This window comes from Ochlerotatus camptorhynchus, unplaced genomic scaffold, assembly GCF_037179485.1.
Source record: "Ochlerotatus camptorhynchus isolate MF236.1 unplaced genomic scaffold, CSIRO-AGI_Acam_v1.1 ptg000035l, whole genome shotgun sequence".
In the NCBI taxonomy this organism is placed as follows: Eukaryota; Metazoa; Arthropoda; class Insecta; order Diptera; family Culicidae; genus Ochlerotatus; species Ochlerotatus camptorhynchus.
In genome coordinates, this window is record NW_027040526.1 from 862964 (window position 1) to 876975 (window position 14012).

Genomic DNA, 14012 nt, shown 5'->3' on the forward strand with positions numbered 1-14012 from the left:
CCCGATTTGAGGAAATGTCACTCATATTTGAGCAAAAATTCGCTCATCCTATGACTTAACTAACCTTTTGCGAATTTGAATGAACGGGACTCATATATGAGTCGGATTCGTTTGCCAAATTTGAGTAAAATGAACTCAAATGTGATCGAGATTCAACGGCCGTGCAGGCATTCCCGAGCGGTAATGGTTGGCAATGAAAATGGAAAAGGATATGGATCGTTGTTGTTTTTCTCCCTCCGGAACAGAGTGAAGCTAACCCTCTTGAGACGAGCATAACGGGTCAAGGAAGGAATAGGAGCATAATTACATAATAGAAACTTAATTGAATCACTTCAAGTCCCGTCCGGAAAGCTGGCTCACAAATGTAAACGGGATTTCTAGGAATGTTTGTAGGAAAAAGATATGCTACCTTCAATACTGCCAATCTTGATGTCCTTGAAATTTTGATCGTATGCCACTGGCTCATAGACAATGGGAACTCACTCCTGAAAGTGTAAGAATATAAATTGTCACAATTAATTACTGGGAACGACGAATGAAGATGAATGCTAAAATGAAGAACTCATCAACAAGGCATATTGAGGCGTCCGAACGAGAAAATCTGTTTTTATTAAATACATTCAAACAATTTTAAAACTACGAATAGAAGTCGTATTTCTCCGTGTGACTCTTGATTTGATCGCATGATGATTGCCGCGACGATCCTGGCGTGTTCATGGTCGAAAAACTGACTTCGTTAAGCTCATCAGCAGTTTTCGGATCTGTTTCATTTACTGAAGATCCATTTGAAAATTTCCGAGCATCGATGCTTTCCATAGATTGCATCTCCTTGTCGGTTGAACAGCAATCCATAGCGCACGGGTTGGAATTTCCTTCCGAACACTCCGATGATTTTTCCAGTGATGTGACATCATCCAGGTCATCCATTTCTTGTGCAGGGGAATTCAAACCGACGAACACCAACGACTCACTTTCGTGCGGGTAGACACGTAATTTGCTCAAACTAGTTTGCGAGGAAAATTTGGACTGATTATCAAGATGTTTCCGTTTTTCCTGAACCATAACGGCAATCATGGAATTATTTGTACTGACACAGTAGTGCTGCAATGATTTCGGTTGCTTTGATGACCAGCAGTTAAGTTAATTCTATACTAAAGGCCTAAATGCAATGTGGGCGGAAGCGGCCCGGAAACGGCAAGTTTGACAGTTGTTACAAATGACATCAAGATGCCTAACCGAAGTCGATTTGGTTCTAACCTGGGTCTGGCGAAGTCGAATCGCAGCCAGCTTCAGACACTATCCAAGACGCATTGCAGCAAGCTTTACTCTGTTCGAACGGTTGTCAAATTGATAAACAAAGCAAATGTGTGCAAGATTGTGAGTGACTCTCTTGAAATATCGATTGGTAGTTGTAGTCTGTTGTAGTTCGTTGTTATTGTCGGTCGCGTTTGACACCGGAAAACCCCATACCCGACTTTCGATTTTACTCTCGTTCTGTACAACAACAAAGCGTCGGACATGGTGTGCATTATGGCGCATAATTGTACAAATACAGCGCACTATGTCCGACGTTATGTTTTATGTACAGATTGAGAGTAAAATCGATTGGCGCGTGTCGAATTTTGCGGTTTTCTACTGTATCAATAATCCCCCTTATTCTGCGAGTCACATGACTCTCTCTCACCGGTGAGGTGACAATAGTCACCTCGTGTGAGGTGACTCTCCATTTGATTTACATGGAGAGTCACCTCACACGAGGTGACAATTGTCACCTCACCGGTGAGAGAGAGTCACGTGACTCGCAGAATAAGGGGGAATATTTGGTTTTCATAAAAGTTCCTAAGCAGTTAAAATGCGATGTTACGCAAAGTTTTGCAGCTACACTGCAAGTACACCGGTGAAGAGAAGTTTATTTCGCTTTCCGAAGGATCGTTTCTTGCGCCGCGCGTGGTTGATTTTTTTGCGAGATTGATCCGGAAACCCCAGTTCATCAAAACTATGAATATGTTTCAAAAAATAATAACAACTACGTTTTACTCAGATTACAATACTCCTTATCTGTTTCTTCCATATGAGCTCTTATAAGAACAGTAAAAAATGGTTCCACTTTGACAGTTCAAATTGGTTCGAGATCCATTACGAGTCCGCCAGACCCAGGTTCTAATTAGTTTTCAATCCGACAAGTAGGCTTACTCAGATCGGGCTTTTCCACTGCTGCTGCCATTCCGCTTCCGCTGTCATTGCGCTTGGGCCTTTACTGTTGATCAAGGGGTTGGTCACTCTACACAGTGTGCTAAAATCAAACTTGGGCACACCCGGGCGTCGTCATTGACGCTGTTTGGCACCCATGGTTACAATTTTTATGATCTTTAAAGTTACTGGCAACACTGAATTTTTTCTGTGTTTACGCAGTATGCATGTGTCAAAATTTGTTATTGATGTTGCCACGCAATATAATCAAATTATTTTCAAAACAACCGTAAATCTCCACCAACTCTCGCCATGGATTCTCAAAATCGTTACACCCACATCCACATTTCTTCCCAGACGAAGAACAGCTGACAACGGTATCTTGACCTGACCGAGGTTTCAGGCCATGGCTACACGAACTAGCGATGCAGCGGTGCCAACCATTCCATCGTCCAACATATAATGATGGAGGACCGTCTCCTTCCTATTTGCGCTTTCAACTAACACAATAAGAAATTATAATTACGAATCATAACATTAACTACCCAGAAAAAGGAGAATTCTTTTTTTTTCTCAGAAAAAGAAAGTTGACGTGTTTTAGATATTCTCGTTGCTCCACGCACCGTTCATATACTTGGAGGAGGAAAAGCATAGCTTCATAATGAACGGGAATTTTGTGCATTTGCGATCGTGCTGTGGTTGCACTTCATGATACGCTCGGGAACTCGACCAATCCGGAGGAGAAAATTTCCGATTTCAGCGGTAACATTCGCACTTGCGACAGGTGGTGGTGATTGTTCTTGGAGGTGCTGTAGACCTTGAAGCTGATCGAATTGTTCGGCAGGGTGTACATTCGACTGCGATGGCGTCTCCCATCTAGACAATGGCGGTACCCTCTTTGGTCTTCAGGAACTTTATTCTGACAACATTTCCATACAGGAAGAACAGATTGAACAGCTTATCGGTGTTGGCTGTGTTGTTATCGAACCCGTATCACTGCGCCCTGTTGCTGTGCCGGTTGAATGAAGTTGACTGATCCGTTTCAGGTCAGCAGTGCGTCCTTCATCAGTCCGACGTGTGTTCCGGCCGGTGTTGGTTTCCAGTTTTCCGACGGATGATACTCGGACGGTGGCAAATTCAGTGCAAAACCGTTTCCTCCGCCGGCTCCCAGAAGGGCTGGTTGACTAATGATTGACGTTCGCTGTGCGTGGTCGGCCTTCCGCCGAAGATTGATGTTTTTGAAAACATTGAAAATCAAAACAAAAACAAGAGCTGTTAAAATACCGGGTTGCCAAACAAGGCATTATTCACAAGCAAACAAAAGTCAGTTCAATGACTTCTTCTTCTTCTTCCTCGCATTTCAAGCTTATTGCTAATCGCATATTAGCTTATTGCGTGCTCTCATCTTAGTGTTTTAGATGCACTTCCACAGTTATTAATTGAGAGTTTTCGATGCCTGTACCATTTTTGCATTAGTATAAAGGGTGTCCACGATGAAATTGCCACACTATGAAATTGCTCTAACTTTTTAACCGTTGGGTAGAATTTAATGAAAATTTGGGTGGATTTAGTTCATAGTGCATTATTTACATCCTGCAAGTTTTAAAGTCCTGTGATCAAAACTCGCGGAAATGGAGTCGAAAGAACAGCTCGTGCGTGATAAAATCTTGCGCATTCATCACGAGAACAAGGATCTCTCGCATCGTTCCATCGCTAAAACGTTGGGAATCGCGAATTCCACGGTGTCGCGAGTGATTAAGCGGTTCGAGGAACGGTTGACCACCGATCGGAAGCCCAGAAGTGAAGGAAAAAGTATTCCGTACAACACCAAAAATCACAACCGCGTAGTTGGGGCCTTCAACCGAAATCCGAACGCCTCCGTTAGGGATGTGGCTAAGAAGCTGCACCTAAGCCGAAGTTTTGTCCAGAAGGCCAAAACTAAGGCTGGGCTTCGAACGTTCAAGGTACAAAAGGCCCCTAATCGCGACGAGAAGCAGAACAAGTCCGCCAAAACCCGTGCCAGGAAGTTGTACCTCAACATGCTGACGAAAGTTGAATGCTGCATCATGGACGACGAAACATATGTGAAGGCCGACTTCAAACAGATCCCCGGCAACCTGTTTTTCACGGCCAAGGATAAGTTCAGCGTTCCGGAGCATGTCCGCACTCAGAAGATGTCCAAATTTGCGAAGAAATTCCTGGTTTGGCAAGCCATCTGCACGTGCGGGAAGCGGAGTGCACCTTTCGTGACCCAGGACACGATGAACGGACAGGTGTACATAAAAGAGTGCCTCCAGAAGCGGCTGCTTCCTCTCCTGAAGGCCCACAACGTCCCAACAATCTTCTGGCCGGATTTGGCCTCATGCCACTACTCCAAGGACGTGCTGAAATGGTATGCGGACAATAAGGTCAATTTCGTGCCGAAAATGTTCAACCCTCCCAACACTCCGGAGCTCCGCCCCATCGTACATAGTACTGGGCGATTATGAAGCAGCACCTTCTTAAACGACCTAAGGTAGTGAAGACAGTCGAGGAACTGAAGAAAGTATGGGTTTACATGCAAAAAACGGTTGATTCACAGGTTGTGCAGAATCTTATGGCCAGGGTTAAGGCCAAGGTGCGGGCATTTGCGTATGGACTGTAAATAAAATACGAGTAAATGGTAAAATGAAGTTTAATAGTTATTTCTCAATTCCTGAAAATTTGATGGCAATCGGATGAAAACTCGAATTTTGCGAATCAATTTTGTGTGTGGCAATTTCATCGTGGACACCCTTTAATTGTGTGGCAAGTACGATCATACTCTATGCCCAAGGAAGTCGAGAAATTTTCCAACCCGAAAAATTCCTAGACCGGACCGGGAATCGAACCCAGCCACGTCCAGCATGGTCTTGCTTTGTAGCTGTGCCTTTACCGACTGAGCTAAGGGAGGCCCCTTCTTCTTGGCACTGCCAATACAGCTGTGGCACACTGAGGTACACTGAGAAAAATGTTGGCGCAAAATAAGTGTGTAGAGTGACCACCCCTTGTTGTTGATCTAAAATTCAGAAAAGTTCGCTCGAGTGAAACGAGTGTCCGCTCATCGTATGGGTACTTCAGCTATAAATGCAGTTTGTCCAAGGGGTAGGTCACTCCACACAGCAATCTTGGGTCATATTTTTTGTCAATCTGCCGCAGGTGTGCCGATTGTACCGGTCATAGAGCAAGCTGTGATTGTTTATAAAATACCCATCCCGGCAACCCGGTATTTCTGACACCTTGCATGTTTTGGTTTGAAATCGCAAGGATAAATCGGATTGAGGATGACGCAGGAAGTGGGAAGTGTGCGAAATTTTTGTGAATTAAGGTTACTGATGGGGTCTGATTAAGGTGATTCCTTGTAGAGTCCACAAATGGCCGCCACGTAGGCTATACATGCTTTTCCACTTCGAATTTTCAATTACACAAGTCTTGAATATTAGTGCCCCGTTTCATTTCAAATTACTACTTCATGTAAACGTGGAGTAACAGTTTCACGACGCGTACGTGGAAGCTGATATTTATGCAATTATAATTTCAAAGTAGTTACGAGAATAAGGATCTCACAGCGAAACACCTCAACTGCCTCTTTTTCTTGAGCCCACACTAGAACCTTCATTTCGTATTTAGATCTATAAGTGAACTACTGGTCTGAGTTCCTCTGGTCTATACAATTAGAGGATATTCCTAAATATACAGTCGAACAACACGCAATGTTGTGAATAACTTCAATGACAGTTGTCCAGCAGTGCTCCCATTTATTTACAACAATCCAATGCCTACGAGATTGTGCCGAAGGTATGTCGAAGGTATCCCAAAGGTGTGCCGATGGATGTGCCCAAGCTGTGCCGAATCTAATTTCAGCACAATGTGCCGAGTGACTTACCCTTTGAGTTTGTCCAAAGATTGTTTTTCACCTACACTGACAAATGACATAGTATCATTTGAAGATCATTTTCATTTTGTGATAGCGATGAAGTTGTTTTGTCAATATAGTCGTAAACGGTTGAGATTTTGCAGCAAAGGTTAATATAGTAACACATGAATTTCACTTTAAAACATTTTAAGATACATTGTGACATATATGTTTAACTTTGAAGATGAATAACCTTTTTATTATAAGTGAATTTAGTTATTCGTAGAGTCTTAAAAAAAAGGGTTATGTCCTAGACACGACCGCAGTATGACGTAGAACTACGCAAAATTGATGTATGTCATGCATTTTTGATTATGAAATTTTCAAAGTATTTCAATGTTTCAGTTATGGTTCAAAACTCGCGACAATTCATGTTAGCATAATCAGATCACGTTTCATCTTACGGTATTTAAATTTAATGTAATGGTTAAGAATTGTCAGAATTTCCCCTACATAACTACCTTGGGTTAATCAATGTTGAGTTATTTTGCTGTGATCAATGTACACTAAATTTGACATCGACTACAATAGGCACTGACACTATTTCGTGACACATTTTTTGTTGATTTGCACCTCAGTATAGTACACAAAAACGCCATGCACGTTTTTTTTTTTTTTTTTTCCTTTGGTTTGTTTTCCGTCGATCTTGTTTTCCGTGCTGAGCACCAATGCTACCGACGCCAGGAAGGCAGCTCCCACACCTGGACCCTACCTATCGACCCATCAACTCATGAACCGGGGACCAACGGCTTTACTTCCCATCCGAAGGAAGGCGTGATCAGAGATGTTATGCCTCAGAACATCCCGGCGGCGCCGACTGGGATTGAACCCAGGCCTGCTGGGGTGAGAGGTAATCACGCTTACCACTACACCACCGGCGCCACTCGCCATGCACGTTGTGAGATAATACAATTGCCAAAAAATACATTAATTTTTTTCAGTAGCTCCATCATTAATTTTGAGTTATGTTTCTGAAGTAGAGAAGAAAGTGACGATTGCTTTTCATGAATACGCAACAGGCAGTTGTTTTACCTGTCAGAAGATAGTACTTTAAACATTGAACAAAATGTTGGTTCATATGTCAACGAAGTAGGGGAGGAAGGGGTATAACGATCATACGGGGTTAAGCACCTCTTTGTTCTCCAATTAGGAGGACAACCCTAACATAAAATTACCATGCATCATCATTATGTACTTTGGAGCGTGTTCGTAGAATGATTTCAAAATAGAATACTGTGACTTTTCTCAAATTAAACGTTTGGTTTCCAATAAGTTGGTGCTTAGTACAACATTAATTGAAAATTAAGGGTTCAGCTAACGAATTTCTAAGTCAGAGCAAAAGCTTGTATACAGGTTCTCCACCTGTTTAATGTTTTGATAGTGAACATTATAGTTAAGGTACACCGGTGCAAGTTGAAGCAGTACGTATATCTCTTTGGAAATGAATATTCACTGAAATTTTTATTGAGAGTCATTGTGTACTACTGTAAACTATATTAGAAATAATCTCAGTGATTATTCACTTCCGCTAAGAGCTACATCTACCGTTTCAACTACCCGACGCGTTTCTACTTGACTGGTGTAGGGTAATGGATCTTGGTTGGACCTATTCATGTCATTTTCGCACTGCGTCTAAATGTATGCCGTGTTTTTTCTATGAATATTACATATGGACATGACAAATGTGTGTTTGGTGAAAAAGTCTAACTTTCTAGTTTCTAATAATACTAAAAAATGAACAATGTTCTCAAAATAGGATTTTATTGAAACGCGGGCTCGTAATCACACAAGCATTCCTGAGTTATTGCGTTAATTGGGTTCTTTAATTTTAAAAAAGTGCGTCGATTTTTATAAATCATCTGAAAGAGCTTCGTTTTTTGAGCACAACGATATTTTTTTCGAAACCGTAGACTTTTATCTCGATTTTTAAATCAAAGTTTAAAGCAAAATATTAACTTCACTGTTTGACACTAAACTAACAAATTGACAGCTCGCTCCCATACAATAGTTCCAGTGCTCCAAATATGATCAAATTTCGGATTTCGGTTCCATGTTTAATGTAGATTACGAATATGCCTTTACCTAAATACCCGTCAATAACCCAATTGGTAGATAGAGCTTCTTTCTCTATGACGCACGGTATATGCATTTGGGTTAACATCCGACGCCCCTCCTTCTTTAAATATTCTGCACAAAAAATATTTTCTAAGCCCCTGACAGGATTTACCACCCTTTTTTATTAATGGAGCGGGGCAGAAAGTATCTTTTGTGCAGAATATGTAAAAAAGGATGAACTTCGGATGTTTTTCTAATTGCATATATACAGGTACCAGATATGTTTTACAGTCAGTTGGTGGTAAATCATCCACAGAATAACATCAATGGACTGTTCATTAACTACGTAGACAGTTTTTTTTTTATTCTTGGTCCCCCCCTCCCCCTGCGTATACAATTGTCCATAGATTTTTTTTAATTTGTATGGGCCGTGAATAATTGCAAACCCCCCTTCCCCCCAAACTGTCAACGTAGTTTATGAGCAGCCCCCAAAATGTTGTAAGCGATTTTTTTTTCTCAAATTCGAAGCTCGCTGGGCAATAGTTGGATAAAAAAAATTAACGGCATCAAACTTTTTGTTTTTACTACATTGTAGTTTGCTTAACAATTATTTCCCAGAAAAAAGTGATCGTTAAAGTCCATGTTTTTTTCAGGTTGTCTATAGAGGAGGGGGAGGGGGTGTTTTGCATAAATAACTTTTCCACGTTTCGTATTAAAGGATGTTCATTAACTACGTAGACATTTTTTTGGGATTCTTGCCCCCCCCCCCCCTCGTAGTTAATGAACAGCCACTTAATTGAACGGGACCCAAGTCACCTTTAACCACTGACTTGCAGGACCAAGCGCCACGCCGTTCGAAGCGGTAATGAGCAGAAGCGCGACAGCAGTGCTGTTTTATATCTTTTCAGTACGATGTGCAACCAAGTGGTACTCGATTATGATGACTGGGTTAGGGAAAAACGCTTATTTCATGAAAACAGTAATACAATTATCATTTGTACATTTTTCAAAAGTTTTGTTACAGAAAATTGGAATAATATTTATTTCACCAGGTTCGTAATGTATTATCCTATTGATTGGCGTATTTGGATTTTAATTTCATCTATAAATGACAAAGTTACAAGCGTTCAAAACCTAACACTACTTCACCACACATATTTTTTGATTTGTACCCCAGTATAGTCGACAAAGACGTAGTTCTACGTCAAAATCTGAGATTCCGAATAATAGTACCCTGAATTCTGGGATTTTCCTTTGCCCGGAAAATAGGACCTTGTATTTCAGACTCCAAGTAATTTCAACTAAAAAAAAATGCCAGGTCAGGTTCAGTTTAAAGTAATTATCAGAAAAATAAGAAGATGACAATATGTTTTTTTTCTTGATTTGTTCTTCGTCGATCTTATTTTCCGTGCTGAGCACCAATGCTACCGACGCCAGGGAGGCAGCTCCCACACCTATCGATCCATCAACTCATGAACCAGGGACGAACGACTTTACTTCCCTTCGGAAGGAGGGCGCCGACTGGGATTGAACCCAGGCCTGCTGGGGTGAGAGGTAATCTAGCTTACCACTACACCACCGGTGCCGCTATACTTTATGTTTTTAGAAGTCAATACGGATATACCATATCCCGTGTATAGTGGAGGGAGCTAGGCCAGCGACCATGGTACAAATGTTGAGGGTGTCTTTTAAAATCTCTCAAAAACTGTTAACGTGGTTTCTTCGATAGCAGCTGTCATCCATAAGCTAGAGCAAAATTCTGAAAATTACGATTTGGGGTTAAACAATCGTCCGATTTTATGAAGGTATGACGAAGCACCGTGCCAGTACACTCCATACGTTTAGGTAGTAAAATATTCAAATTCAAAAGGGCTCTTTTATTTATAACTTATGAAGGCACATCGTAAGTAGATGGTTTTACTTCGGAAGAGAAATATGCCCACATCGTTAAGGTTCGGACGCGGAGCTAGAATCACCGACAGTCATTAAATGCAGTACCTCTTTTGAGCCAGGGTTTTCCAGCCGATTTGGGTAAGAGTGCACTTGTCATCAGGCTGAAATAATGTACTTGCATATACATTTAAATATGACGAGCCTGCACATTTTACTCAGACGATGAGCAATGCGTTCTTCAGCTACACGTTTCCGAAATATAAAGGCGGTTTCGAATACTTGAGACGGGACGAAACGTTTTGAAAATTTGTTTCACATTTGCAACTTGAAACTTTCTCCTGCTCTCAACTGGGTGGGTGAGTTCGGTGCCATTATGAATAACGACTCTCCACCAGAGTCAGATTCAGAGATATGTAACTATCAAAAGTGGCATCTAACAGGAAAATTTAAACAAACTGCCATAAATTTAGAAACTAAACGACAAAAATCACCTCACCGGCTACGATAAAAGCCATCATCATTCGGTAGACCATTAGGTCCTGTACATGGTTGCATTTGTGTCGCCTCCGGCTTCGAAGCCAATCCAGTGGGGTCTGCTGCTGGTCACATAGACGGTGGTACGCCGATAGTCATTATTGTACATTGGCCACAACAAGTAGTAGCGCTTGGTACTAAAACAGTGGGCAGCTGCAGGCAAACCGTGTCGAATCACTGCTGAGGGCTGGTTCCCAAGAACGAAAAAATACGATCATAGCTGCAAAATGTGCAAAGAACTTTCCATATTCTATTTTTGGGTGCACCGCTGTGGAGCAGTTGTTTTTGCCATGAAATGGATCCTGGTTGTTTGTTGTTTTGGGCTGTTTTGGGATGCTGCACGTGTGTGTTACACGAACCCAGTGAAGTATGTAGGACGTAGGTACCTGCGTTTTTGGTAGGGTATCTTTCTGGTGAATTGTTTGTGTCGTGGCAATTGCTTTCCCATATAAACCCTATTGCTATTCTCTGAAATTCACATGGAGCAAACTCACCCTGCCAGTAACCGGTCAGTATTTATGTAATAACATTCTGCGGCGGGAAACAATTAAATTTTATCGTGCATAATATGCGCATGAAATATGGCTAGATGGTGTCGTTTCTTGGTGTTAGTTAAAGGAATGGGGAATGTTTTGGGTATTCTAAAGTTTTTTTTTTATAGATGGAGTTTGTTGCATTCGGAATTGAATAATATTATACCCGGTGCTGCAGAGTATCAATATCAATGTCACTATCCTCAATGTCAGTGCGCAAATGAATGTTATATCTTAACGGAGCCTACTGAAATTCAATGTTATGTAGTCCATATTTCCCACTTACACCTATTTATTGGATGAGGATTTTTACAAAACTCATTGGTACTATTGAAACAATACAAAAATTTCATACCAGCCATAAACACTGCTTCTATTGATATAAAAGTAAGATTTGCAACTGTCCACCAGCGATATTATTATTGATTGCTATGTCAAAGCCGTACCGATAGATATGCCTGCGAGAATGTGTCATTATTCTACCGGCATGTTCCACGTTTTTTGTCTTTTCTCTTACAGTTTTTTGCTTGTTCCCGCGTGTGATTATTTGATTAAAATATATTTTCGCATACGTTTTGTTCTCGAGTGAGTTTTTTGGTTAGTAACACAACGAGAGCTTGAGAATTGTTTTACAACGACTCCACGAACATAACGTGTATATATTAACGAAGAGAAGACTTGCATGGGCAGCAATCCGTTATATTTCTCGGGTTCCAGGTGACTCATCAAGGACTAAAAGTCGAAGAGGAGAAGATTAAAGCCACTCCTGGGTTTCAAAGACCGGATTCTCAGCAAGAAGTTAATAGTTTCATTCGTCTTTCCTGAGTGTGTGTGATTTAGCTTTCCGAATCGGATTCATAATGTCGAATGTTGATGTAAAAAAAAAAACTGGTGTTCGTTAGAAGGAAATTTAAGTGAGAAGGATCAAATTTCAGACAACTGTAATGGACTGTTAGACAATATTGTGAACCGGTGGTCGGATTTTAATAGTTCCAGACCCAGTGCGTTCAATTCAATCTAATTGATTTAGTTTTTTCAAACTATTTGAATTGCTGCTATAATGCAGAGGGACCTTCCACAGTTATAAGCTTTCGATGCCTGTACCATTTTGTATTCGTATGATTGTGTGGCAAGTTCAATCATGCTCTATGCCTAGGGAAGTCGAGACATTTTCCAACCCAAAAAATTGCTAGACTGGACTGGAAATCGAACCCAGCCTAAGGGCTAAGAGCTAAGGGAGGCCCAGGCTGCTCTCACATTCTCTTGGAAAACATACTTTTGCATTTATAACTTATTAAATGATCCATAAAAAATATGAACGCTCCTTAAAAACACCCTAATGATCCATTAAATTCCGGTGAAAATCCCTCAAAAAGTGTGAATGTTCCATAAAAATGCATATTTTTTTTAAATTTCGTAACAGAATTGTAAAAATATACCATGAACTTATTGAAAATGATCCATAGATAGTTCAACAATAAAACAAAACAATGAAATTGAGCCATTCAAGATTGCGCACTAAAAATATATATAAATGATCCAAAAATAAAATGGGATTGAATCCACAATATGATGCTCCATAAGCAAAGTCGGTCACTTCTAAGCCACCGAGACTATTTCATCAAAATAAACCATTACGACTAACAATCGGTACAGCCTGGCGACATGAAGCTTTCGATTTTTCCGGGTGCCCATTGTATTTTTTTTTCCGGTTTTATATAAACAGCCAAATTTGATAGAGTATGGCTGATTTCAGCAATAGATGTCACTGGGAAAAAAGTTTCTTCGATTTGTTTAAATGCAGAAAGCCGTAAAACACCACAATTGAAAAAAAATCAGAATGTGGGAAAATGGTTTATTCTCCAAGATTGCATGAGATTTTCAAATTATACCGTGGATCCTCGACTTCGTGCATATTAACGGGGTTTATATTTAAATAGAACTTCTAATAACCCTATGACCATCAGAAAAGCAAACTTCTCGCTTATTTGTTGTTTTGTATTGATATATCTTCCATTTCGCTTTTCTCCATTCCATCTTACGTTTGAGCAATGTTTAGTTGGGACAGCGTGGAGATTAGCAGAGTTCATTTGAATTTGAAACAAGAAATTGTTCAGATTAAAAACGGATAGATTACCGGGTGTATTCCATAATTAAGATAAGCCGAAATTTTCATTGATTTTACTGCCGCATAGTTTTGAATTTTGAACACTACAGAGCGAGTGGGTAAAGGGTGATACGGTCAAAATTTGGTCAATATCAACTTGACGTATTTCTTTCAATTTTGCATTTAAAAACCCCTCATTTTGAAGGTGTGTGTGTGTAGAATGTTGCTCCTATTTTGATTTTGGAATTCACTCTTCAGTTATCAAAATGCCGTCCAAGCAAGAAGAGCAGCGTATCAAAATTTTGCTCGCGCATCGCGAAAATCCGAGCTACTCGCACGCAAAGTTGGCAAAATCGCTAAAAGTTGCCAAATCAACCGTTACAAATGTAATTAAAGTGTTTGGGGAACGTTTGTCGACAGCCAGGAAGTCTGGATCGGGGGGAAATCGAAAACCGGAAGCCGCTGAGACGACAAAGAGAGTTGCCGGTAGTTTCAAGCGAAACCCTAACCTCTCTCTCCGAGATGCCGCAAATAAGCTGGGTGTATCGTCTACAACCGTGCATCGAGCCAAAAAACGAGCCGGACTATCGACTTACAAGAAGGTGGTGACTCCAAATCGCGATGATAAACAAAATACGACGGCCAAAGCGCGATCCCGGAGACTGTACACGACGATGCTGACGAAGTTTGACTGCGTGGTAATGGACGACGAAACCTACGTCAAAGCCGACTACAAGCAGCTTCCGGGACAGGAGTTTTATACGGC

At 40.9% G+C, this 14012-nt stretch overlaps 1 protein-coding gene across 2 annotated transcripts in view; it reads right to left on the minus strand.

Annotated features, from left to right (window-relative positions):
* SP2353 overlaps positions 1-14012 on the minus strand; it is a 741117-nt gene that overhangs the window by 55882 nt on the left and 671223 nt on the right. For both annotated transcript variants that reach the window (XM_065231894.1, XM_065231886.1), the window contains one exon: positions 410-485. In XM_065231894.1, coding sequence (XP_065087966.1) covers positions 410-485 — 76 coding nt within the window. The remainder of the gene's footprint in view (positions 1-409; positions 486-14012) is intronic.